Raw genomic sequence first — 27,353 nt, forward strand, 5'->3', positions numbered from 1 at the left:
AGTATGTTTCCGCTATAGTAATCAATAATAAAATCTCCCCCTCTGCCAAGACATTGCCAGTTGATTTTGGAATTAATTGTACTTTTCTGATGAATGGGGCAAATTCAGCTTTCATGTATCACCGCTGAAGGTAACACTGCCCTAACTGTCAGATTACACAGATTGTTTTCTTTTCAGCCAGAAGGGCTACTTTTTTTTTTTTTCCTTAATAAAGCCTGAAGGCCGAGTAATTTTCAACAGCATTGGTGTTCGTGCCAGACTTTATGGCAATGGGGTAACAGAGCAGTCAAGTGTTGTAATAGTAATTTGCAAGTCTTAACTGCAGCAGTGTTAAAAACATGCAAAAGCAGTAATTGATTTTGAAAAAAACACTGAGAGTTGATTTTACGCTTGTTAAACAGCACTCTAGTAATTATCTTGATCATCAACATCTTAAAATAGTAAAAATTAATTTTGTGCTTAAATTGCTTACATAAAATATAGATGATTTATGTTAATGGTCTAAAATTGTGGAAAACATGGAATATATGACCTTCAGACTCCAATCTTCCCCCTTTGCCTGAAGACTCTAACTGATAATGACTCATCTGTTGGCAATGGTTTATTCTTAGCAATTACAGACTTAACATGAATGTTTAAATACCATCAAAAATATTATGATATTTCAAAGTACATTAATGCAACGTTGGTACAATCTGTGAAATCCAGAACAGTCACAAGTGAATACCAGATGAAAAGTTACTTCCACTTTCTGCCTCAGTGTCACATAGGAAGCTCAAACTGGGCTATGAATTACGTTATACAGAGCCCTGGGGAAAGGGTCCGTGCTCAAGGCCAGTCACTAGCAGGCTGGATCCTAAACTCCATCCTGGATCCTTTAAACATGGCCCACAAAACAAAATTTAAAAAGGCACAAGACAACTGTGTCTTTTCATTACTTTGGGTTACCTTTCTTTTGTGATGAGACATTCAGTCTCAGAGAACAGAGACACATTCTGTGAAAACATCCTTTCGCACTCTTTCATCATCTTTTCCTCACTTTATTCTCCCCATCCTTGTGCACGACCACTGCACCAACACTACATTTTGCTCTCTTCACTGAGGAAGCATTTTCTGACTTGCCTCTCATTCTTGTCACTCAGAGTTCTGGCTTAAGGGTTTGTTTTTTTTAAACATCAACTCTGGGATTGGTCAGATTAGTTTTTAAAGAAGCTACTGGCCTGCTTGTTCCACTTAGTCTACTCCTCAATTGATATATAAACTGGTATGGTTCAATCAGTAATACTTTGTTTTCAAACAAAGTAGATCAGTCTCAGGACTCTCCATGAAATCCATAGCTGAACTGAAACCAACTGAAGCTGTTCCAAAGCGAGTGGATTGCCCCACGGCGTCTTTTCTTTCTTGCTCCTCGCTGTTATTCTCCGCTAAGGGTTGCAACCTCCATAGGAAAGGAAGCAAACTGGAAACTCTACCTGATGTGTTTCAGTTGATAATTCCAGAGTAAAGTTTCATGTTATGTTTTGCAGCAGAAGGGGATAATACAGCTCTCCCCCTTCCCTCCCATTCACACACTCATACCATCTACTTTGCATTGGATCTAGCAACCGGGCAATCTCAAATTCAGCTGGATCAGGCTTCTGATCCACCTCAGTCCACAAATGGAGTAAATCACTCAACCCAATGCAGTAGAGTGCCAAACACCACAGAGTTGCAATGTGGAAAATGAGATGACCTTTTAGCAACAACCTGCAGTTATACTGATTTAAGGACAATGTGAAACTATCCTTAATGCAATCCCCCCGTCACATTTATAGCATCATCCTTTTGAAGATCTTCGCTCTGCTCCAGAGCAAGCTCTTTTCATTCCTGCTCTTTGTCTTCCAAAGTGACTTAATCACATTGCACACAGAAGCAATGGAATCATGATAATTTTGCATTACAAAAGATTACTTTCTTTCTGCTTTTAAAATACTTTTTTGGTGCTTTTCCCATTCCTAGTTGGTGTATCAAATATTATATATGGTATACTCAGAATCTTTGTGATCAGTCACCTTTTTATTTTGTGAAGCTGTGAAGATCAAACAGTAAATTATGTAGACTGAATTCTCATAAATTCTATTAAAATACTTGTTTCAGTGATAGAATTACATATATTTCATAGCACAGCAGGACAAGGCTATTTCTTGATCAATTTCTTCTATTAAAAATTAAAATGCAGAAGTTCGTTCCACTACTTGATCATAAGTTGACTACCTCTTTGTAAGTTTACTTTTCTGTTTTGTCCCTAAGACTTTTTTAAAAACCAAAAAGGTACTTCTTCAGCACTTCTTTTATTCACTCTGTGTCACAACAGACAATACCAAATGTGTGCCAAAGTATAAGGAAATCAGATCACCCAAACTCGCACATAAACCCTTTCCCAACACAGTGATCTACCTCTACCTCCGCCTGCTCACTTTTGCCATTCACTGCACTGAATCTTCCCTACTCCTATGCCGTATCATCCTCTCTAACCACAATTTCCAACTCCACCTGTCTCTGCAGGTGAAAGCTTGGACTCTGGATGAAAACAGGAAGCCTGATGAGACACATGCTTCCAATTATTACAAATACTGAAAGGAAAAATTGAGAGTAACACTCTACTCTTTCAAATCTTGGACAATGTGATTCTGATAGCCTCACAAACACAACGTCCAGGAAAACAACTTGCCAGGAGAAGGAAGCCACATGATTCTTGAAAACAAACATCTAATATTTTCAGTAGTTTTAGGGGGGAGACAAACATATTTCTGCATGTTAATTAATTACACTTAATTACAAATTACAAAATTCTCAACCCTGCAGGTGTATTTCCCAACACAACATGAAACTCCATTAAAGAATACTTCCTTTTTCCAAGACAAACATACCTAAATTTAGAGGTCAGGAAGGAAAGAACATGGGGATAGAGTAGGAAATGAAAGGAGATAAAAAATGGGCAAACATGTTGAATGGAGGGAGATAAAATGACAGATTACAATTGGAGACCAAAAAAGAATGCAAACAGTAAAAAAATTTAAAGGAGTACAGAAGAAACAAAGTATTGTATTAACACAAACCATTTCTAACTGATTAACCAGAAATTTTTGCCTTAGAAGCTAACTCTCAAACCAGGAAATATAAGAATGATTAACTGCTAGAAAAGTAGAAATGAGATTAAAAAAAACACAACCTGATGTGAGAACATTATTTTGCATAAAAGCTTTCCATTTTTAATGATTTTTAAGACCTTCCAGTTTACAATAGTGCAGCTAGGGAGGAAGAAAGAAGAAGAAAAAAAAATAAAAAAAAATCGAGAAATCCAAGCTGCTAATTCTTCTCTTTTTCTTCCAACTTTCTGTACGTCCTCAGCCTCCCTCCAAAATGTACTATTTTAATGAGAGCCCTACACCAAATTTTTGATCTGCTGGAATATCAGTGCTAATCTATAATTTTGCTGGGCTTTTCTGAGCATTTCTAGCACCTAAAACACCTCCAGTCCTACCCTTACTCTGTCTTTAGACTAAGATACCACATACTGAAGCACTTCTATTTCCATAGCAGGTAGGATTTAACTGCTATACGTTTATGCATTCCTTGCAGTTCTGGGGTGCACCACAACTTGTAACAAACATTAATTCAATTCGAAAGGACTTAAACCTACCTTTAAACTAGACTCATAGTCTGTGTTCACTTTGAACATAAGCCCAAGTCGCAAATGAATTTCCTTGGCTCGACAAAAGCTGGGATCAACATAAAGCGCCTCCTGAAATGCTTTAATTGCCCTGAAAGAAAAACACAGATTAAAAAATTATTTTTTACTCAAGTATTACTTTATAACCAGTTATTTATATGACTAGCACAAAGTGGATCAGAAAACACTGTTATAGAAGAACATATCAAAATAATGGTTTACATGCAATGTTTTTGGTGCATGGCTTTTCATTTTTCAAGGACTGGGTAATTTTGTACTCAAGATATCCTGGTACATTTGGAAGTCTAATCTTTCCTACTAATTTAGAGAAACTAATTTGCTGCATGAAATATAGTAACATGTCTGCTATTTCAGAAAGGATGACTCAGGAATTAGTAACAAAATTAGTCCAACTTTAGAACAATGCAGTGATCATTCATGTCACGACCAACTGCTTGGTTACTTTTGATTCCAGGTAGTGCAAACAATCTGGCAACACCATTCACCCTTGTCTAAGCTGCTTCACATTCAAAACAATATTTCCTCGAAAGGTTAAAGAAAAAATTTCAAAGGAGCACAGTCAGGGCACATTGATTGTTCCCAGCCATTGCACTGATTTGGCAAGGGAATGGACACACTGGTAGAGAGTTTGGCGAAAGACTCTCCACTTAGAAATTTTCTTTCAGTTTCTAATACATGACAGATTTACATTTAAGAATGAATCCATATGCACTCAAAATGATAGGGAACTCCTGGGTCAGTGCCCTGCTTGCATCCTAAATTCTGCATCCTTGGATGCCATAATAAAAACTAAAAGAGAATTCCAAAAGGTAACATAAATTTAAACTTAAAATTAACCATAATTAGATCAGTAAATTAAGGGGAAAATGTTTTAAGAATACACCAAATATTCCCCGAAGCAGCTTTTCTAACTAAAAATCAGATATTTTATCTTCTCCATTCAAAGTATTGGCCTGCATCTTACTTAACTCTAGTGTTAATTCTATATTGATTATCCAATTTGTAGATTTTCCAGGATGACAATCACTGATAACAACAAATTCAAACTACTTCCACTACTTCTGAGAAAAAGGGTATCGTCAAAATTTCACAAATACAGCGATCTGAAAGGCAGCATTTTCAACAGTTTCTACCAGTAGTAGGTGCTCATGTCTAATTTGGTAACTATATTTTAAATAGTCAGTAGAATTTTCACAGAATAAAACACTCAAACTCTGAAAAGACATACTTATTAACTCTTACAGACAGACAAGCAATTCTACACCATAGCTGAATTAATATTGATCTGGTTTTGCCTACAGGGAACATTTAAACAAAATAGCAATGCACTCAGGATTACAGGACACATCAACAACATGGACTACAGCAAAAACTTTAGTTTTATTTTGGGGCTGTGTGCCATGCCCAGAGCTCCAGACTCAATCCCTTACTACATCAATAGCAAAATACCTGGAACATCACTGACATCCATTTCAGTTTTAAGTGCTCAATTACATCCAATGCAGATGATATCAGGGGCTGGTACAACACAGAGGGAAGTGGACACAGAATCACAGAATGGTTTGGGTTGGAAGGGACCTCAAAGATCATCTAGTTCCAATCCCCCTGTCACGGGCAGGGACACTCTCCATTAAACTAGGTTAGTTTAGACATAAATACAAGTGGAAAGTAGGAGCATGTGTTGTAGTACTAAAGTGAAATGAGAAGGAACATGGCCCAATGTTGATGACTGCAGTCCTTCCTGGCCCATCTGTTTGCCTGAGTAGGGCCGTCCAGATACAGCAGGAGTCACTTGATCCTTCTACAGATCTCTGTTTGCTCTGAAACATCACTAACCCTGTTTCTGTCCTCTGCCTAAGCCTACATCCGGAAAGGTACAGGTCCAGAGGATCCAAGGCATCCAAGTTACTCAGATGTTTTCCCTCAAAGCTCTCTTATGGTTTGACCAAAACCGGAAGAGCAGATATAAGCTAATAGCTTGATGATCTGTCACATATGAAGGAGGATTTGGCTTAAAAGGCTAACAGCCTCCTTCAGAGATGATGGCACACAGCCTTCCTCAAGTAGGTTGTTAGTCTCCACCGCTAATTAACTGGCCTTCATGCACAGATAGAGCTTTTCCTTTTAATCCTTCAGCAGACTAAACATACATTAGTCCAAAGGATAAATCATCGAATGAAGGGCTGGGAGCTCTCATACTACAGCATATGACATACTACAGCAATAAATTCAGCAAGAGACAACTTTTTGGTTATTCTCTGAAGATACTGACCAACTGCCTGGTAAGAAGAAACTTTTTGTTCTACCAGAATTTACTTAAATTAGAGTTTTTTCCAAGAATGGGAGCGTTTCCACTAACAATCAGGAAAGGCTATCTAACTCAACAAAATGGGAAAGCAGGAGCGGAAAACAGATGCTACAGAGGATGAAAATCACCTCTGGGCTTACATTTTGCACAGCACTGCTACAGTAATTCAGGAAAAATAAAAATGACATGAATCTATCATCTCCAAATCAAGACTTCCAAAATCAATACTGCAGTTATCTTTCCACCCACTCATCTATACAACAATGCCTACCATTATGAAAGTGAAGAAAGCAGCTGAATAATAATTAATAGAAGATTGTATTAAACATTCAGTGAACTCTCTTAAGACTTCTATTGGAAGGTTTTACTTGGACAGACTGTGAATAAGATCAGCTTTGAACTAGGTGACAGAATATAATAAAATAGCATCGATTTAACTATTCAAAAGTTAACACTGATACGTTTCAGACCAAAACCATGAAAATCACAATGAGCCTACAAAATAAAAAAACCACAACATTATTCTCATATACCAGGAAAAATACTCCATGCAGCTGGAGTGAAACTTTTTTTCTTATTCTTTATCTTCTTTCAATTTTCAGACTACCTATTCTAAGCCTCATGTCATTTCATAGCCTCACTAATGAAAATGACATGAGGCTATAATGGACAAATCTGTATTTGAAACTTATAATCATAGTTTGAACATAAACAAAATGTACGTATATAGCAGTAGTCAGGACACTGCGATTCTATGAAAAGCTTTTACAGTCTTCAGATACAACTCGTCTGTCCATAGGGCCATAACAGTTGAACGGTGAAAGATTTTGAGCAGCAAAATCTTTATACATTTCTCTAGAACAGCAGCTGAGGGTACTGGTTTTTTTTTCAGCATGAGCAGATATTACACGTTTTCATCAATCCTAGGAGTATGTTTGATACACAATCACAGGAAGATAAAACAACAAAAAGAGAAAGTTAATTACCACTTTGTTAATGGTTAATTACAAATAGTATGTGAAGTCTACCTGTACATTCCCATTTCAAATACAGCTAAAAAATGCATAAATAGACCCAGCCATCTGAAACCTGAGAAATACTTGACAAAGCAGTATCTACACAGTGTGTGTTTAAATTCTGCCCTCCTTACAAAGATAACTACAAACACCAAACCAGCTGAAAAGACACTGACAGAACAGGGGAAGAAGCACCAATACAGATGTGCACCTTGAAGATCAGAAGTAAGCAAGCTATTTTCCTACTCTCAAATTTTATCCCTCCTGGACTTTCCATTGCAGGCATTTCCAAAGCAGAAACTCCACAGACTGCCAATTAACAGTGCAATGTCACTGTCAGTTGGGTGAACCTCAGCCTTTCTTGCAAACTGCAACCACTGGACTATTTCATCAAATGCTGTGTGCCCTCCACAATGGCACAAACTACGGATATACTTGGAGGCGTGCAGAGCAAACATTGCATTTGATGAAGTAGTCCAGTGGTTGCTGTCTGCTTGACAGGTGGGGCGTTCCCCACTAGGAGGTTTGCATTCCTTCACACCCCACTACTCACTCAACTGACTACTGTATGTGGAAGAGCCTAGTTCCTTAGATCTGTCAACCACTGACAGAAACAGCTTGAGAAACATCTGAAGGATCTAGTCCGGCTTGGAAAAAAAAAAAATAAACTCCTCAAGGACAAATCTTACTGTGTTACCAACAGCTTGCCCCTGAAAAAATAAATAGATGTATTGATAGAGGAAGCAAAGAAGGGCAAAGAACAGATCTTGACAGCACAGGATTCTCCCACACTCATAGGCAAACAGCAACCACCATAAAACAAAGAGTTTCTTGGGTAGATGAATTAGGTGTGCAATACAGAAGGTTGGCACACAAAACTACTGAAAAAAGTTTACATTCCACTGCAGACCTGGGGACTTCAAAAGCAGTTTAAACAGCTGCTTTACTATTTCGAGATGACTAGAAGAGTAAAACTTCATTTTCTGGAAAAAAGATGAAAGAGCAAGAGAGAGGCCAGACTCCTTCAGCTCAAGTACATGGTCCAATGTGATTGACACTAAGACCACCTCACAGGTGATGGTAAATTTTGTGTGTTTTCCTGTAGGTATGTGGAAAAGAATGCTCCTGCCTCACTGAGGTCTTCAAAGGACTTCTAGGAGAAAAGTGATTCTCAGGTGTCTGGAGGCCTGCACGGTGACAAAGAGATGAGCTGCAGTACCACAGATAACAAGTGAGGGCTGCCTTCTGCTATCTGCTTGGCCTTTAGAGGCTTGTGAAATTCAGCAGCAGCAGAGGTGGGATGTGGAGAACCTGCTCAGTGCTTGTATGTTGGAGATGGAGGTGCTGCACTCTCCCCATGGGGCTTGTAGATGCTTGCACCCTCTTGCCCATTAAATAGCTTTACCTGAATTAGGTAAGAATAATGAAAGACTGCAGCTGCCGCCTTGATGTCAAGATCCAATTCTGAATCAGAGTTAAAGAGGGGAAAAAAGCGTTTTGCACTGAACTCTCATGTCCCTGTTCCAAGGAGTCAAACTGACTCTAACAGGAGAAATTCCAGTGTACACAACACCCTGGCTTACAGAAGTGCCAGGATGCAGCAGTGCAAACAGACTGGGCTGGCTGTGAAGTTACGTGGAAGGAGCCAGAAGCAGAGATGATGGTTCTAGATATGGCTTGATATTGAATAGATTATGACAGTGCTCCTATTTTGGCAAGGATGGCTGCAGAAGGGCCAGAAAGTTCCAGTCAGACATGACAGATTTTCCTCAGGCAGCCTGCATTGTTAACTGTGATGGAATTGAGGAAAAGGGTCTGGATCATGTCTTGCATTAGTCTTTGGCTTTTTTCAGGACTGTGTCCCGGAAGAGCGTCAATGCAAAAGGACTGAGTTTTATACAACATTTAACTTCTACAGTTGATAAGGAATCCTTGGACTGAAGAGCATAAGGATATGCTACACGGTCTGACTGATCTCAGTCTCCTGTAAGGTGGTTTTGAGGAACAGTGTGTCTTACACTCACTGTCCAGCAATTTGCAAGATACCAGTTACTGAAAACACTGCAGGCTGGCCTTGGGGCACTGCGGTTGGTACAATGGGATCCCAAGAGTGTTACAGCCAGTTTCAGGACACAATTGCAGAGCTTTGACTCCACCTTATTATCTTGGTTGGACGCAGTTTAAATCAGCAGATAATAGACCTGTCTGGCTCAGAATCTTTACTGAAGTAAATGAAAAGATTTGGCATCCAAGCCACTACACTTGGATGCAGCTATTGCACAGAAATGAAGGGTAGCCTTTGATGAATTACTGAAATTCTGCAAGTGTTCAATCTAAAAGACAACTAAGGAAGGTATGAAATTATTCAAGTTATGCAAGGTCTAGTGGAGGGTGTCCCTGCCCATGGCAGGGGGGTTGGAACTAGATCATCTTTAAGGTCCCTTCCAACCCAAACCATTCTATGACTGGTTCTATGATTCTATGATAAGTTATGTACCTCAGCTATCTCTATTCTACTGCTATTCTACCCTACTTGAGAAACAGGGAAACAACAGGGGAAAAAAATCAGCCAACCACTTTACTTTCTGCTTGATGGTAAATGGTGTAAAAGAACAAGGTATCAAAATTTAAGATCCATAAGACCTATTTTACTATATTTGATTCAATTTATGGAGCTAATCCCTTATGTCACATCTTATTATAGTAATTGTATGAAATAGCTTTGGTCTGATCACACTACTGCAACATTTGTCTATATGTTGAAAACTTTCAGTTCTTCTCTGAATAGTCAAAATCACCAATATAAAATGATGTATCAGCTAAGATTTGTACTTAAGATAACACTGTAATGCTGCTTTAGTACATAGAGAAGTATACAATATTGAATTACAGTGAATTGCATGTGTGTCTTCGATCCAATCCACCACTTTTTATGAAAGCTGGAAAAATTAAAAATCATATAAAATATAAATAAGAATTCTAAAACCGACCTTATTCTCACTTGTGTTTTTATTATCCCTATTTATTCTACTTATCTGATTTATCCCAAGAAGGCCAACAGCATCCTGGCTTGCATCAGAAATAGTGTGGCCAGCAGGACTAGGGAAGTGATTGTCCCCCTGTACTCGGCTCTGGTAAGGCCACACCTTGAATACTGTGTTCAGTTCACTACAAGAAGGACATTGAGGTGCTGGAGCATGTCCAGAGAAGGGCCGCGACGCTGGTAAAGGGATTGGAGCACAAGTCTTATGAGGAGCAGCTGAGGGAACTGGGGTTGTGTGGCCTGGAGAAGAGGAGGCTGAGGGGAAACCTTATTGCTCTCTACAACTACCTGAAAGCAGGTTGTAGCGAGGTAGGAATTAGTCTCTTCTCCCAAGTAACTAGCCAAAGGACAATAGGAAATGGTCTCAAGTTTTGTCAGGGGAGGTTTAGATTGGGTATTAGGAAAAAAAATCTTCAGCAAAAGAGCGGTCAGGCATTGGAACAGGCTACCCAGGGAAGTGGTTGAGTCACCATCCCTGGAGACGTTACAAAAACATGTAGACGTGGCACTTCGGGACACAGTTTAGTAGACATAGTGGTGCTGGGTTGATGGTTGGACTTGATGATCTTCGAGGTCTTTTCCAATCTTAAGATTCTATGATTCTATATGAGACATGAAAAAACCTCAAACACTTCCTTACCCCTTCCTTTTAGAATGACTATGTACATGCCTCTCATTAAGATCTATGAAGGTGTTGTGGATAAAAAAAAGTTCATGGATGAAGCACAATAGCTTAAAACATCTCATATAGCCTAGAGGTCTTCTCTATCTACCTGAAATATACAGATTTGTGTACCCTATGAACATAAATAGGTGGAATAGCTGTAGCAGGAAATAAGAGAGTTTGACTAGCATTTCAGTCTGAAAGGAGGATTCTCCTTGCAATCTGCAAGAGAGTCCTGTGGAAGATTAAGATCTACAAAGAACATATCTACTGTAAATGACTTGCACCTCCAGGTTTATTATGATTTTGTCACACCTAAATATCCACTACCACACTGTTGAGGGATATTAGTTAACGTAAATAAGTAGGTTTTAATTAGAATAAATTACTTAGGAATACAATAGAGTGTGATTTGTGCTGTTTGCTTAGCTCTACTTAGCAAGAGTGGCTAGATTTGCTGAAGCCTTAGGCCGTGATAGAAGTATTTTTCTCAGTAATTTTCCTAGTAGTTTTCCAAACAGCCAGTACAGTGCTGTGTTTAGTCTTTTAGTATGGGAAAGTAATTTGATATCACACTAATGTCTCAGTAGTGCTTCTCCCAGTCTGGGACTCCAGTTCTCCATGTTCCACCAGCAAGGGCAGGCGTACAAGAAACGTAAACCACAAGATAAGGAGGCTCCAACCTTTGGGAAAAGCTGCAGAAACTGCAAGTCAACAAGATAAGAGCCTGCCTGCCTGGACACAGAAGAAGAATCCAGTTAGAAGTTAGAAGACCCCAGACCAAAAATCACTCTTGGACTAAAGGACACGTGGACAGCATGAGAAGAGCACGTGAGAGGCAGGTATATGGGATCTAAGGGTATAATCGTCCTGGGATTTCTTTGTTCTGGGTCCCTCTCTTTGGAGGCACCCAGGCCGGGCTGATCCTGCTGCTGCAGCTTTCAATTAAATTAATTATTTTATAAAATCTGATGCTTGAGACTCTGCTGCGGGAAACCTATGGTCAAGCCTGAAGGAGGAGGAAGAGTGCAGAAGAGTTAAGAGCGTGTGTGTGTGTGCAACACCATGAATGGTGTGTGACTACATGGCCAGCAGCTACTCCTTTAACACACACACATATCTCTCCTCTTGCCTCTCAAGAAAACATAGTAAAGGGGGGAGAGGAAGGGGGTGGCAGTCAAAGGAATTGGGGGGGGGGGGGAGGACACACCAAAAAAAACCAAACAAAAAAACCACCCAAAGGTGTAACATTTTATCTGCATTAGTTTTCTTCTACCCAGTACTCTAATGATACACAACTATACATAACTTTGTTGTATGAATGAAATGACAAACATGGTTATTTTACAAAACCTTAATATAAAGCTCTATGTGCAGTTAAGACACTGTAAGTTAAGGCATCAATTTATACTCATCTTCTCAACAAGCCTACCTAAAGGCATGGAAGAAAAAAATCTAAGTTACTTCAAAGCTCTGATTTATTAATATTTATTAATACTTATGTCTCACAATCACTGGAAGGTGCTACATAGCACAACCCATTGATGGCAAAAATCTATGCTGAACATGTGATCTTTCAAAAAACCAACTACTCTAAATCTAACTACTTTGTCTTACTTATCTTACAGTTTTCTACCATTTTCACAGTGAAAATTGCAAAAAGATACTCCTTGTAAGAAGGTGTACCTTGTAAGGTACACAAAAGGTGCATAAAATACTCTTGAATGTTAAACGATGCATAAGAATAGTTTTCTGAAATTTGGTGAAATTCAACCAAGGTTGATCAATCTTAAAATAGTGGATTCTCAGGTTTTCTGAAAACTTTTCTGTTCTTCTCTTGTTAACTAGAATGCAATAGAACTGCATGCCACATACAATACATAGCATTCATTTCACCATTATCAATAAAGAAAGCAGTAAGTTGCAAAATAAAAAAAAATAAAAATAGATTATTTAAAAAAAAACCAACAAAACAGGTTCTGAGCTCATGATTTAACCAACGTATCTTAATTTGAGGAATAAAAGCTTATTTACATCATCCTGAGGAAAGCACAAATCTTTTGTCTTACAGGTACATAGAAACAATTTAGTGGGGAAAGTGGGGAGAAATCCCACTTTACTGTTCCGCACCATCAGTCAGTAGTCACTTACTGCCTCCTTAACTACAGTCATGCTTACTCCAGTAAGATGATAAAAATTTACTGCTTGATTGATCATTAAAAGTCACACTTCTTTCATTTATGGTTTCCACACTGAGTGTAAAAAAGCACTGACCTAAACACTGCACCTTTCTGACTTCTTTCCAGTGACACTAACTGTATCTCTGCAAGAATAAACCCCAATGAAAGTTAGACGACCTTAGGCTGAGTCTATTCCATTTACCATTCTTCTCTCACCTCCGATTAAGCAAAACAAAAACCTGAAAAACCGAAAACCAATCCTCCCTCTCCAACAGCAGCCCCTTTCAGTCCCCAAAGGCCTGCCAGAATTCACAATTCTGAGTTTTTACATCAGTTTTAAACATTCTGATTCAAGTCTGAGTGTACAGCTTCTTGAGTCCAAAATTTTCACATTATACAGCTATGTAAAAATTACTGAATACCAAGCTAACTGAAAACAAGCCCACTTTGCCACTTTTTTCCAAGAGAAAAGTAAAGGTTTTTTTGTAAACAGGCTTTCAAACAAACACAGGCTACAGTCTATCAATAACAATCCCCAAAAACCTGTGGAGTCATACTGCTCCATCCCCTTTGCTGAACAGTATTACAGGGAGCTAAAATTCTTCTCTTGTGAGTGCTTTCCTTTTCAAGCAACTGCTGTGGTTGCCACAGGTATGTTACAGTAAGTCAGATATGTGAGCCAGGACAGTATGTCTTCCAATATCATATCTATGGTAAAAAAAATTACTGTCATACACTCACACTGAAGGGGAAATATTCACCTACCAATAAAACACCGCACAATACCGACACTGTTAGCTTATTCCAACTTACCATTGAAAGGCATTGTAATGGAAGTAGACCAAACCAAGGCCATATAAAAAGGCAGCATTCTGTAAAGGAAAGAAACAATGTTTAAAACCCAGATAAGACAACTGTATGCTGTAAGATTTGAGTTTCCAGTATTTTATTCATCCTTTGACATTCTATTTCCATTATAAGATAAGCCTATTTAAATTTCACCTTGAACAGGAAGAACCAAAAAGAAGGAATGAAAAGATAGGTAGGCATTTTTAAAAAAAAAGTGATTCTCCACAAAATATTTTTTGAGGAATAAAAACAACAATAATACTCAAGTACTTCTACATCAGAGAAACTGATGTGCTTTGTTCTACTTGTACAAGAGCAGGGAAGGAAATGATGGAGTAGAGGTCTTTGGGAATAATAAAAAAATGTTTTATGACCAAACAGCATTTCACAGTCATAATAAATTATACTTACATAAAAGTAAACAAAGCTACCAACTCTAATTTCAGTGTCTGAAGTAGAACATTAATTACATGAATCTGAAAATATGCTTAAGGAAATTTCACTTTTCTGAATACCAAAAATACAGACCATCAGCTTCAAACCTAAGAGTCATATTTCTTAATCATTAATCAAATTCCTATTTTCTATTTCCCTACTTTGTGGAAGGGGGGAAGGAAAAAAAAAGAAAACAACAAAAAAGAATCATTCTCCTTCTGTAAACCTGTTTCCCCCTCCATTTTTTTTTTCACAGAAAAGTATAATTTGCTACTAAAGTGACATTATTAAGGATGTTTAATGAATGTTTAACTATCCAATTCTACAAATAATTACTACATATTTCCCAAATTACAAAAAATAAGCACATTGCTTTTTCTTTTTAAAAGTTATGCCACAGCATAGTTGTTTTCTATTTAGCAGAGCTATTCCATTATTTACAAGAGACAACACGTACATGCCGCCTACGACACATTTTTAGGCTTTTCTTATGTATAATTCTGGTTTTGAGAGACCAGGAATATATCCCAAGAACACAAAGCTCTGACACATGGACAAGAGATGGAATTTCTATTGCCAAAGACTGTAGTTCAGGATAATCCCCCTTCGATTTGCACGCACTTCTTCAACAAGTCAAATTTCTATGGAATTCCACAAAAGGAATCCTAGTTATACCTTAAACCCAATCCAAACATAAAAGGTATAAACAAATTTCTCCTGGAAAATAACCGGTAACCAGAAGACAATTCAAAGAGTAGCATTCATCAGGAACAGGACCCAATATTATCACTTCATTATACCTCATTTGCATCTTGTAAATGCAAATTAAAACTAGAGGAAGTGCCAAAGATCGTTGCATGAATACGGTTGGATTGTAGCTTCAGCAGTGGACAGCTTCCAAGAAAACACTGTGGCATGACCAGATACTACAGCAATCGGAGCACTGGAAGATGTTAACAGGGGGAGTGAAGGGGGAAGTACATAAACAACAAAAGATGACACTTTAATACTACCATAAAACCACATTCCTGTTTAATTGAACAAAAACACAACATGGACATTATAAAGATAAAAGATCTCTAATTCTGCATCCCATGTATTTCCTGCTTTCCAAGCCTGCTCTGGCAACAACGGACTAGGAACGAAGGCAAGCTCAAAAACTGAGCATACATAATGCCTTGATATAAAAGTCATTTTAAATGAAGAAGTAAGATAGAGAGATTTTCACGTGTGCAATGTAGTAGCCTGAAAAATACAGTGCACATCTAGTAACCTTTATTGTGTTCGGGTCAGGCTCATTTGTAGAACAGAACTTAACAACTGTCCAGTGTTACCTTAGATCCACCAACTGCTACTGAGACTAGATCATCGTAAAGATTGAGAATAACAGTCATTACAAAAATCGGTCATCATCATACTGCAAAATTCAGGCAAAAATATGCCAGACAACTAAAACCTCTTCAATCTTCAAAGAATTTAATTTCCTCTTCTGAAACCTAATAGAATTCACAGTCCAAATGAGTTAGATTCAGAAGATTAATCTAGCTGATATTTTGATCCTAAGGGTTCATAATAATCAACTTTCAAGGCACAACAGGACCAAGATGCAAGTGATTTGTCCAAATGTAATTAATACATCAAATACATGAAGGTTTCAGGTTGTCCCCACCCCAGTAAAATACAAATCAACCATTACTGCTGTGTCCTTTGGTCTGTGACTGGTTTTCCCATTTTTCTCTCGTTCTCATTCGGCCTTACAAAACATTTGAGATTGACCTTAAAAAAATCTGTTAAGCTACCACTGTCTTCTCAATAAAAACCAGGGCAAGATTTAAGACTCTCCAATGTTTTACTTGAAATGTAAGGTGCAAATTGTGAAATGTCAGTATGGATCATATTTATCTGTTCTGAAATACTACAGGTCTAACCATATGTAACACCATTAGTACTGCTGGTTGATTGTTTGTCTTAATAAAGATTTAAAAATATCTTTTAATCTGCGTTTGAACTGGGATGGAACTTTTGCAAGGACTGGAAGATATTACTGTGATTCAATGTATGCAGTATTTTCCCACAAATAATTCAAGGCAAGATACACATCAAGTTCATTACTTTAGCAACTAACTTTCCTGCCTGTATTGCAGAATACCATCAAGTTCAACATGCAGTCAAGTTCATACCAGCAACAGCCAATATGGAAGGTTAGAACAGCTTAATGTATATCAGGACCACAGAGGATCATCACACAAAATTTTCATCTACAAAATAACCTTTATCTTAACATCATAAGATTCTGTGACCCTGTTTACCAGGAACACACCCCATCTTAAGAACTCTGTTTTCAGTAGCCTCTATTACTTTTATTTGGACAAGTTTATCACAAAAAATATCCATCCCCTGCTTTCCAGTAAAGATTATTTTTTTAATTTAATCCCCGCTATTCAAAATACTACTATAAATAGCTGGTAAAGTAGAATACAAGCCCACTTTTTTCTCTCCAAACATTTTTCAATAATAAGTAAAAACCAAAATTATCTTATCACAATGCTTTCCTTGAACTTATTTATAACCCTCACAATTTCTGAAGATGTCATGATAACAAAACTCATTCTTTGGCTACTAACATCTGATGTCATTTTTATGTTATCAGATCTCTCTCTTCAATAAAAACTACAGTAAATTGGAAAAAAGCTGCAAACTGAAACACACTGTACCTCAACTTTGCAGTTGCATGTCTGAATTTTTTCATTCTACAGCCACACTATTCAAAAGCAGACAAATTAGAAATGCTATTTCCAAGCCTATGTCGTTTACATCTTCTACAACCTATGGAAAAATGTTAAAATGTTTCATACCAACCACTAGATGGCTCAAATATCTCTTTCCATTTTACATGCTTATGCAATTGAAGAAGATTTCCAAGTTTATATTGTGTATTCTGCTACTTACATGCACAATTCAACACTGAGCAACATTTCAATTGTATTTTACAAAATGTATAAGCCGCAATATTTTATTGATAGGTAACTCAGAAGGCAAAACTATATCTGTATGTACCTTTTTACATAACTGAGATGAATACACATGTGGAAGACTTTTCGGTCTTGTTTCAAGCACTCAAGAAAAAAAACCCCACTAACCCAGTGAGGAAAATTCCACCCATCTCAGACCTTTTGTATTAACCCAAATAACTGGTTTATACTCTCTTTGAAGCAGCAGATGGAAACAGTTCCCCAACATTTTGTGTGCTCTGTTCTCTAGCTATTTCAGGCCAAGTTCAAAGAAAAACCTTTTCCTCCATCTCCAAGCATGCAGCCAGTGTTTCAGGCAGAAAGACAGACTGGACCACCACAGTTACACTTTATCGATAAACACAGGGTCAGAAAAATGCACCTGTCCTGTGTATCAAATGGCCATACTCACATTCAGACTTACAAATGGCCACCTTAAACTGACTCTAGAAATGTATACCCACTGCATCTGGGTCTAGATGTTTTCCCACCAGTAACATACTTCATCTACCACACATGCTAGAGACCATGACTCCAAATTTGTGTTTTATAAATACAAGAACATACAAAAGAAGTTATGCTTGCAAGTGAAAATCTGTTCAGCAGGCATCACTAGAAAGTCAGAGCGTAGAAAAAGCCGCTAAAGAGTCAAAGCAGCCTCAAGGCAGCATCCAGTCAGGACCTTCCAACTTAAAAATGAAAAGGAAGAGTTTTTGCCATAGTATCATAGCATTACTGATTTAGAAACATTACCTAACAGTGCCTCTCGTTTTTGCTTATACCATCATTTGTAAAGTACTACAGCCAACTGGATGCCAGAACTGATCTGAGCTATTAATATCAGGATAAAGAAGTTTTTTTTTTACTGGATCAGTTTCCCAGCCAAGTTCACTGTGTAGTCGTCCCATAAACAACTGCATTAGCACAAGTGAAAGAGTGGAATGTCAGCAAAATAAGTAAAAGCTCTTTAAGCCTACACAGCTACCGACAAAATGCGTATCAAACCTACAACGACTCTTCAAACAGAAAGAGTGAAATCCTAGAGAAAATATTTAAACAGACAACCTACAATAAACATTAAAAAAAACCCAAACAAAAACCTCCACAATATTCATTACCTCCTAAGCCACACAGAAACATTTGACTTGTGAGAAATCAACTTCTATGTGTTGGTACAAGAAGGATAAAAACCATGAAATAATGTCACAGCCTGCCTGTCGGCCTTCTCTGTGCAGGTCCTTAACCAGTGACACACATAGGTAAATACATCGTTTCTTCTTTATGACTAAGGGGCAGGGCCAGACATAGGTAAAATAATCCCTTTATTTCATTAAAAAGTTGATAATATTTGAATGTACCCCACCATACTACAAAATAAAAACAAAGCAGGAGAAACAAAGTCCCCATGCAGTTGGTTGGTGGAAGCCTGAAGGAAAACTGTGGAAAAAAGATGAAGTTCAGCACCCTTATGAGACCAGTGACTAGTTTTCATTTGCTTACTATTGCCAGAAAACAAAAAGTCTTTGATGGCATATTAAAACTGCTTCCAGCAGGACTCTGAACGCCCCTTCCACAGCTGTTCAGGCTCCAGTGGAACCTGCAGTACAGCCCACGTCAGACCAGGCTGCAGAAGGTGCACGTGGGCAGGGGGCCACCGTTCTTTAGAGCGCCTAGCTAGGGAAAGAAGGTTTTTCAAGTTTTGGTCACATCCTGTGGTCACAGGGTCTCCCAGCCACCTGTCTGAAGCAAAAGAACGGGTTTTGTGTTCAAATGTGTGAATATGTTTATTTTTTTACTGAAAAAATGAAAGATGAAGTTTTGACACTATGGTGCCTAATACTTCCTCCTGACACTACTCAATATATAATAACAGTTCCCTGGAGAATAAGTACCACATAAAAAATTCCACTCAGGCTCTTGTGCCTAAACAGCTATATACCTTTGGGAGCTGACAAGTTCTAGCAGTTCCAGTCACAAAGACTGGGAGTGTTTGGGAGAAAGAGGGGAGGGTTCACATAAATTTCGTATTTGTACAAATCTAAACAAATAAGAGAGCTACCTATCTATCAACATGTTCTACACATCCCCAAGACCTGAAAAAATACTAAGATCCCTGTAAAGGGTGTATTACAAATTTGTATCATTAGTTGTGCCTTCTTCAAGGTCTTCAAGAAGTCTTATAGTATCCAAAAAATCATTAGATTTATACAAGGATCTTTAAAATACAGCTATATATAACATGCCTGCATGACTTTGCTTCTTTAGCAATAATCACAATAGTAAAAAAATTGTTACTGGGTATGTGCCTGCATTCCAGTAACCATGCAAAAGCAATTTATATATAAAAGTCATTATTCCTGTGACAAATATATTCTGGCATTTATAATAGATTAATTAATGTACCATCTTGGCAAATAACTACAAAGTAATTTCATCTTTTCAGAGAGAAAGTATTGCCAAAACACATCTACTACTTGTAGAAGAAAACCGGCTAACATAGCTTTCTTAATTCATAAAAAATACTTTCCTTTTTTTCCCCTTTCACAGAAAAGTTTTTAAGAAGGTGAAGCAGAAAAAAATCAAAACAAAAACAAAGCACAAACACAGGAAAGGACAAGGTACATCAAGACAAGACTACTGTTCATTATGTTATCATAAACCACATACTATAACTAATTCAAGATACATTAATAATTTCAAAACCCCTTGAATAATACACTCTGCCACAATCTCTTTGTAGGGAGCACTTTAATATGAAAGACAAAATGATAAAGCAACATTAAATAACTCAAAAACTGTTCAATTATGAAGGAATACATGCAATTTTCTAAACTGGGTACTCCTTTAGCCATAAGTAGATTTAGGTCCTTGACGAAATGAGATACTGATCAACTAGTGTACCTCCTCAAATTTCTCATAAGAACATACAGCCAAGCAAATGTCTAAATAGTGATCGTTGCTATGGGTATCTGACTTATGTGCCTTCCACTGAAGCTTATAAAAATTTCACTTGATGTAACCATCTTTGTTTTCTACTTGATACAAATATTTGCAATAATTTAAGTATTTTAACAGAAAACAGTATTTTTCTGAAACAAATCAAGTGAGCAAAGGTGTTGTGCAACACACAGATTAAATTCACCTTCAAAGACATTTTATAGAGATGATTCATCTAACCAAATTTAATAGTCTCTCTACATATTCCCTGAATGCTGCTAACAATCACAAAGTTTCTAATTTATTTTGTATGACACATGATTTTAAAAAAACTCCAAAACTCCTGACCCCAAATAGAAAGCCATATTTGAGACCGGATGTTTTATAACTAAACCAATTCACTCAAGGTTTGCACAAAAAATGGAGATGATCTCTCTGGAGATCAGGTTTCCCAGGACAACGCCCAGTTGGGTTTTGACAGCCTCCAAGGACAGAGACTCCACCAACTCTCTGGGCAACCTCCTCCACTGTTCAATCACCTTTACAATTTAAAACAAACAAAAAAATTTTTTTCCGGTGTTTAAAAGGAATTTTGTGTTTTCATTTTATGCCCGCTGCCTTTCCTTCTTTCACTAGGCACAACTGAGAAGAGTGGCTCTACCTTCATTATTTCCCACATCAGGTATTTGTACACCCTGATGAGATGCCCCTGAGCTTTCTATTCTCCAGGCTCAACAACCCCAGCTCTCTTAGCCTCCTCTCCTTTTATGACAGATGTTCCAAGCCTTTAATCAGCCTCATGGACCTTTACTGGACTTGCTCCAGTATCTCCCTCTCTTCTACTCGGGAGCCCAGCACTAGACCCAGCACTCCACATGTGTCTCATCAGGGCTCAGAGACAAAAGACCATCTCCCTCAGTGTGATGGTTATGCCCTGCTTTATGCAGCCCAGGACGCTGCAAGAGCGCACTGCTGGCTTATGGTCAACTTGTCCACCAGGGCCTTTTCTGCAAAGCTGCTTTCCAGCCAGTCAGCCCCCCAGCCTGTGCCAGTGCATTGGGTTATTCCTCCACAGAAACAGGACTTGGCATCTCCCCTTGTTGAACTCCATGAGGTTCCTGCAGGCTGTTCAGGTCCCTCTGAGCAGCAGCACAACTATGTGGTCTCTTCTTAGTTTTGCATTTTCTGCAACCTCAGTGAAGGTGCGGTCTACCCCATGAAGCAGGTCATTAACTGAAGATGCTGAACAACACTGGCCACAGTCTCAGCCCCTGGGGTACACCTCTAGTGGCTGGCCTCCAGCTGGACTTTGTGATGCTGATCACAATCCTCTGAGCCCAGGTTAGCCAGTTTTCAATCATCTACCACACTGATCGCTTATCTAGTCTGTACTTCATCAGTTTGTCTATATTACAGGAGACAGCATGGAAAGTCTTACTAAAGTAAACACAAACAATACCCATAAGCTCTCGCCCTCTCTGCCAAGCTAGTCATTGTGTTGCAAATGGCTATCAGGTTCATCAAGCATAATTTCCCCTTCATGAATCCATGCTGATTACTTCCAATGACTTGCCTGCCCTGAGTGAATTTGGAAATAGTTTCCAGGATAATTTGCTCTATTACCTTCCCGAGGATGGAGGTGAGGCTGACTGGCCTGTAGTACCCTGGATCCTCCTTCATGTCCTTCTTGACGATAGGAGAGACATTTGCTTTCTGCCAGGCCTCAGGAACCTTCCCCCACCACCATAACCTTTCTAGGCTAATTGAGAGTAGTCTCACAGTGACATGGGCAAGCTCCCTCAGCACCCATTGATGCATCCCATCAGGTCCCATGGACTTGTAGATATCCAGTCTGTTTAACCATTCTGAAACTTGATCATCCTCTACTGAGAGCACGTCATCCTGGGTCCAGACTTTCCTACTGGTCTCAAGGGTCTTGGAATCCTGAAGGCAAGTCTTACCAGAAGACCAAGACGAAGAAGGCATTAAGTTCCTCAGTCTTTTCCGTGTCCTTTGTTACTTGCCCCATTCAGCAGCAGACTCACATATTCTTTCATCTTCCTTTTGCTGCTGATATACTTGTAGAAGCCCTTCCTGTTGCCCTTCACACCCCTCACCAAATTCAACTTCATGTGGGCTTTTGCTTTCCTTATGCGATCCCAGAATGCTTAGACGATACCTCTATAATGAGTCATCTATCTTTGCTTCTAGCTTTTATATGCTTCCTTTTTATGCCTGAGTTTGGTCAGGAGCATCTTGTTCATCCATACAGGATTCCTTTCCTTTTTATCTAACTTCCTGTAAATCAGGATGGACTGTTCTTGAGCTCGGAGAAAGTTACTCTTGAAAATTAAGCAGCTGCCAAGGATCTCTCTTTTCTCCAGGGCCATATTCAAGGGATTCTTCTAAGTTGATCCCTGAGAAGACCAAGGTTTCCTCTCCCAAGGCCAGGGTTTTGATTCTACTATTTGCCTTGTTCCCTTGTCTCAGGATCCCAGACTCCATCATTTCATGATCCCTACAGCCAATGTTGCCCTCAACCTTCACATTAACAACCAGTTCTTCCACGTTTGCAAGCATGACATGAGCAGACCATCCGCCTTTGTTGGCTCCTCCACCAATTGTGTCAGGAACTCGTCAACAATATACTTCAGAAACTTCCTAGATGGCTTGTACCCTATTGCGTTGCCCTCCCAGCAGGTATCAGCATGGCTAAGCCCAGTATTAGGATGAGTGTCTGCAAATGCAAAGGCTTCTTCCAGTTGTCAGAAGGAGGCCTCATCTACTACTTCTTGACCAGGTCATCTGTAGCAGATCACCACCACCACATCACCCACATCAGTCATCCACTAATCCTGACCCATAATCTCTCAAATGGCTTCTCAATTATCCAAAAGCAGGGCTCCATGCATTCTAGCTGCTCTTTCATAAAGGGCTTCTCCCTCTCCTCACCCTCCCAGTGCATACCTCCTGAAGATCCTGTACTCACCCACTGCAGCACTTCAGCTGCCTGAGCTATTCCACTACATCTCTGTGATCCCAGTGAGATCACAGCCTGCAATTGCAGGTGGACCTCTAACTCCTCCCAATTTTGCCCCGTTGTCATGGTTTAGCCCCAGCCAGCAGCTAAAACCACATGGCTGCTTGCTCACTCCTTTCCCCCACCCCGGTGGGATGGGAAGGAGAATTAGAATAAAAAATAAAACCTGTGGGTTGGGATAAGGACAGTTTACTTGGACAGCAAAGGGAGACAAAAATAACAACAGTACTTAGAATATACAAACCAGGTAATACACAACGCAATTTGCTCACCACCTGGAACCTGATGCCCAGCCCACCCCCAAGTAGCGACCCCTCCTCCCAGCACAGCCCCCTTTATATACTGAGCATGACATCATATGGCATGGAATACCCCTTTGGCTAGTTGCGTCACCTGTCCTGCCTGTGTCCCATCCCAGCTTCTTGTGAAAATTAACTCTATCCCAGCTGAAACCCAGGACACCCATCCTGCATCCATTAGTGGACAAGCACTTCAGAGAGGCACCCATTTGTGCTGATTTCCCAAAAAAGATAAGAGAAATTCCCCCATAACAGTGTCCTGTAGGCACTTCCTTACTTTCTCCGTACCCTTGAGGTAGGGCCCCAATACTGACTAGCATAAGCAAATGAAACAGAGCAGTTGTTCTTAACCTCTGTTTTTCCTCGATGACTACTACTCTTATTTCATATATATTAAAGGATTTGGCTTTTCTCTTTTTCCAAGATACGCTGACCCAACAAAAATTGTTCATCTCTTTAAAAATGTTCTCAATCAAAATACAGAAATTAATGACTGTTCATGTATACACACAAACATTACTGATACATCTTTTTTAGAAGATGACATTTGGACAGTTTATTGAAATGTTTTATTCCCTTTTATATCGTAAGTGATCATCACTATTTATACCCATCATCTTCAAAACATTTTATGAAACAAAACTACTAGTATGGAATTCTATGTTCTTGATTCACCATTTTTCCAACCCATTCCAGCAAAGATAGGAATCCCACTGAGTTTACAAGTAGCCCCATTATTTCCCTGTCAGTTTCTCACTGCTGGAGAATCACTACTGTGTTGGAAAAAAGCCTTAATATCATTAATTACACAGCTGCTCTACCTGAGGCACTACACAAAAAATGGGAGGAGACAAGCTGAATATACTAAGGCATCAATGACTGCGAAGTGATTCAAATACACACAAGCAAACCAGTAAAAACCAATCAAAAGGAAAACAATCACAAAAATTAAGTTGCACAACTGTCAATGGTTATTCCCTCAAATCTTAAGCCACACTGTGCTGGGCAGTAACCAGAACCAAGTTGAATCTGGAACTCCTCTTAATTGAAAAATTTTAAGTTGAATTTTTAACCAAGATTCCTAAGAATGCTGCTGCTACTTAGATGTTGTTCTTTCCAGCTGGCTAACTGTTGAACCTGCTAGCTGCCTTCAAATTAATTTTACAGAAAGCAAGACATCTCAAAGACTAAAAATTTGAGGGAAGTCACTGAAAATACCTGCTGGGCAGAGAAAAGAGCCGCTGAACCAAGGTCTACTGTCAGAAAACAGACAGAGTTTAATTACTCTCTCTTCTTTGGGAAGAGACACTTCGCCCATTAGCACAGATTTAAATCAAGCACGTGCTTTTCCTGCTCAGAGATGTCATAGGAAACAACATGTTATTCAGGACGCTTCACCAGGAAAACTAGAGGAATTTCAGTTTGTGTGTGCTTACAAAGAGAAGCGGGAGAAGGAAAGACAGGAGGTGCGAAAGGACAACAGATACCAGCCCACCACTACCCAGGCTTCATTAGTTCTCACATAAAAACAGTTTGTTCTGTAAACCACAAACTGAACAAAATCCCACATTTGGAACAAAATTCTGAGTATCAGCTTTAGAAAAAAGTCTATCACTTCAATTTTGACTCAATTTTTAAGTTAGTAACATCTGAAAATGGAAAGTGCTACTGAATAGCATATTTGGGATATATATTTTATGTATTATTATAAATATATCAAATATTAAAGTAAGACTCTTTTCATTTTTTAAGTATCAAAATGCAAGATCATAGATTAATGGTTGCTAGTTAGATATCAATTATTATTGAAAATGATTTTCCAATTAAGACCGTAGTTGGTTTAGTAGTAATCACTAATTGGTGTTCTAATTGGTGATTTGCCATTTTATTTGTTAGAATGTACAAATACTTAAAATAGGATACAACAGACAAGGCAGCAGGCCCACATGACAGGCAGCTGGGGGAGCAGACAAGATGGCCAGCAGCCAAGAGCAAAGCAAAGCAGCTGGGCAGCCCACCAACCATTCCCACAGAATCTTTCAGTTCCATCAAATCATCATTTCTTAACAGATAACCGTACATCAGTAAATTTTCAGCCCACTCTGTGAATATATATACTAGTGAGTTTAAGAGCCTTCAATTTCTAAAGGCAAAACAAACAAAAAAAAAATACAAACAAGGCAAACCATAGGACACTTTTTTCACTCTCCATCATCTCTTCTCTGCTAATTCTGCACAGCTCTATTCGGCTCTTTCTTCATCTACACTGGAGCTCAGCTGTCCTTCCCTCACTAATCCCTCTTCTTCCTACCATTGTATCACTGCTGCTGTACCTGATGTCACTTAATTACCTCTGTCAACAGTTTAACTTCTGAAAAATTAACTCTGAAAAACTGCAAAAGGAAACATCACAACTGGCCTGAATCAGGAACCTGAACGATTTTAAATCCACTAGTCTCTCCTCTGTTCTATTCCCTTATCTTACAAGGAGAGGTTATAAGATACCTTTCAAAGTTGGTAGCTTTACTTTTTTTTCCTCTGGGACAGTTTATCCCTAAATGCCGTTGCTCATGCAGTTAGCTGACCACCTGAAGGAGGACAGAAGAGAGGAGAGGGGATGAGGGGCCAATTAACCAATGCCATAGTGTGGGGATTTTCTCATCCTCTGTGTTAATTTGACATCCTTTTGTAAGACTCTAGAGAGCTCTTATTTAAAGATACCTTGCTAACTTGAGTTCCACAAATTATTTTACATTGTAATTGCTGTTCCTCGGTGTGAATGAATAGCCCCTTACTCCTGTACTAGAAGTCGGTGGAATCCCTTTCTAACCCATAGCCATGGTATGTGTTGATTCACCCTCCTTCCTGTCTGTCTCCTCTGCAAACAGCTCTTGGATATGCTTTTATCATTCCTCTGAAATTTCAGTCTGTTGTTCTGCATTTGAGAGGAGGATGACTAGATTCTAGCAAATGTCAAGTTGAACTACACTTATCTTTTATATAAGATCATGCTTTCCAGTATGGGCTTCTATATTGTTCTTTATTAAACTGAATATTGTTTGGACTTCTAACCTTTTCTTCATACTCCCTACTTTTTCTGATTTCCTGAACACCATCAGCAATATATACATGAGATGGTGGATACAACTGTCTCAATGTACCATATGAAATTCCACCTGCTATCTTAATTCTCCATTATCTTTTTTTGTACTTCTAAATTTCTACCATTCAACCTACAAAATTTATCTTCTGTTTTACAATATAAGATAAGGTACACCCTCAGCAAATTTGCTGACAACGCCAAGCTGTGTGGTGCAGTCGACATCCTGGAGGGAAGGGCTGCCATCCAGAGGGACCTTGACAGGCTGGAGAGGTGGGCCTGTGCAAACCACAGGAAGTTCAACAAGACCAAGTGCAAGGTCCTGCACGTGAGTTGAGGCAATCCCAAGTACAACTACAGGCTGGGCAGGGAATGGATAGACAGCAGGAAGTGTTCAAGGCCAGGCTGGCTGGGGCTTTGGGCAACCTGGTCTAGGGCAACCATGTCCCTGCCCATGTAGGGGGGTTGGAACTAGATGACCTTTAAGGTCCCTTCCAACCCAAACCATACTATGATTCTGTATCAATATTCACTTTCATTTGCAAATCATTAAAAATATATAATACCAGACCCACATTTACAACTCTTCCATATGACACTGTCTAAGGTTCATCAATTTAGATTTTCCTAGATCAAAGATGTGGGTTTTTTCCTCCCCTCACAACACAATTAACAACAACTTTCTATCACTTCAGAAAATATTAAGGACTGCTTAAACTTGTATCTTCTATGCTACTT

The 27,353-nt window shown here is 38.9% G+C and overlaps 1 protein-coding gene across 13 annotated transcripts in view; it reads right to left on the bottom strand.

Annotated features, from left to right (window-relative positions):
* KDM6A (lysine demethylase 6A) overlaps window positions 1–27,353 on the bottom strand; it is a 159,908-nt gene that overhangs the window by 67,731 nt on the left and 64,824 nt on the right. For all 13 annotated transcript variants that reach the window (XM_075773662.1, XM_075773647.1, XM_075773672.1 and 10 more), the window contains exons 5-6: window positions 13,758–13,816; window positions 3,683–3,803 (exon numbers count right to left, since the gene is read on the bottom strand). In XM_075773662.1, the coding sequence (XP_075629777.1) occupies window positions 3,683–3,803; window positions 13,758–13,816 (180 nt within the window). The remainder of the gene's footprint in view (window positions 1–3,682; window positions 3,804–13,757; window positions 13,817–27,353) is intronic.

Source organism: Balearica regulorum, chromosome 1, assembly GCF_011004875.1.
Source record: "Balearica regulorum gibbericeps isolate bBalReg1 chromosome 1, bBalReg1.pri, whole genome shotgun sequence".
Classification (NCBI taxonomy): Eukaryota; Metazoa; Chordata; class Aves; order Gruiformes; family Gruidae; genus Balearica; species Balearica regulorum.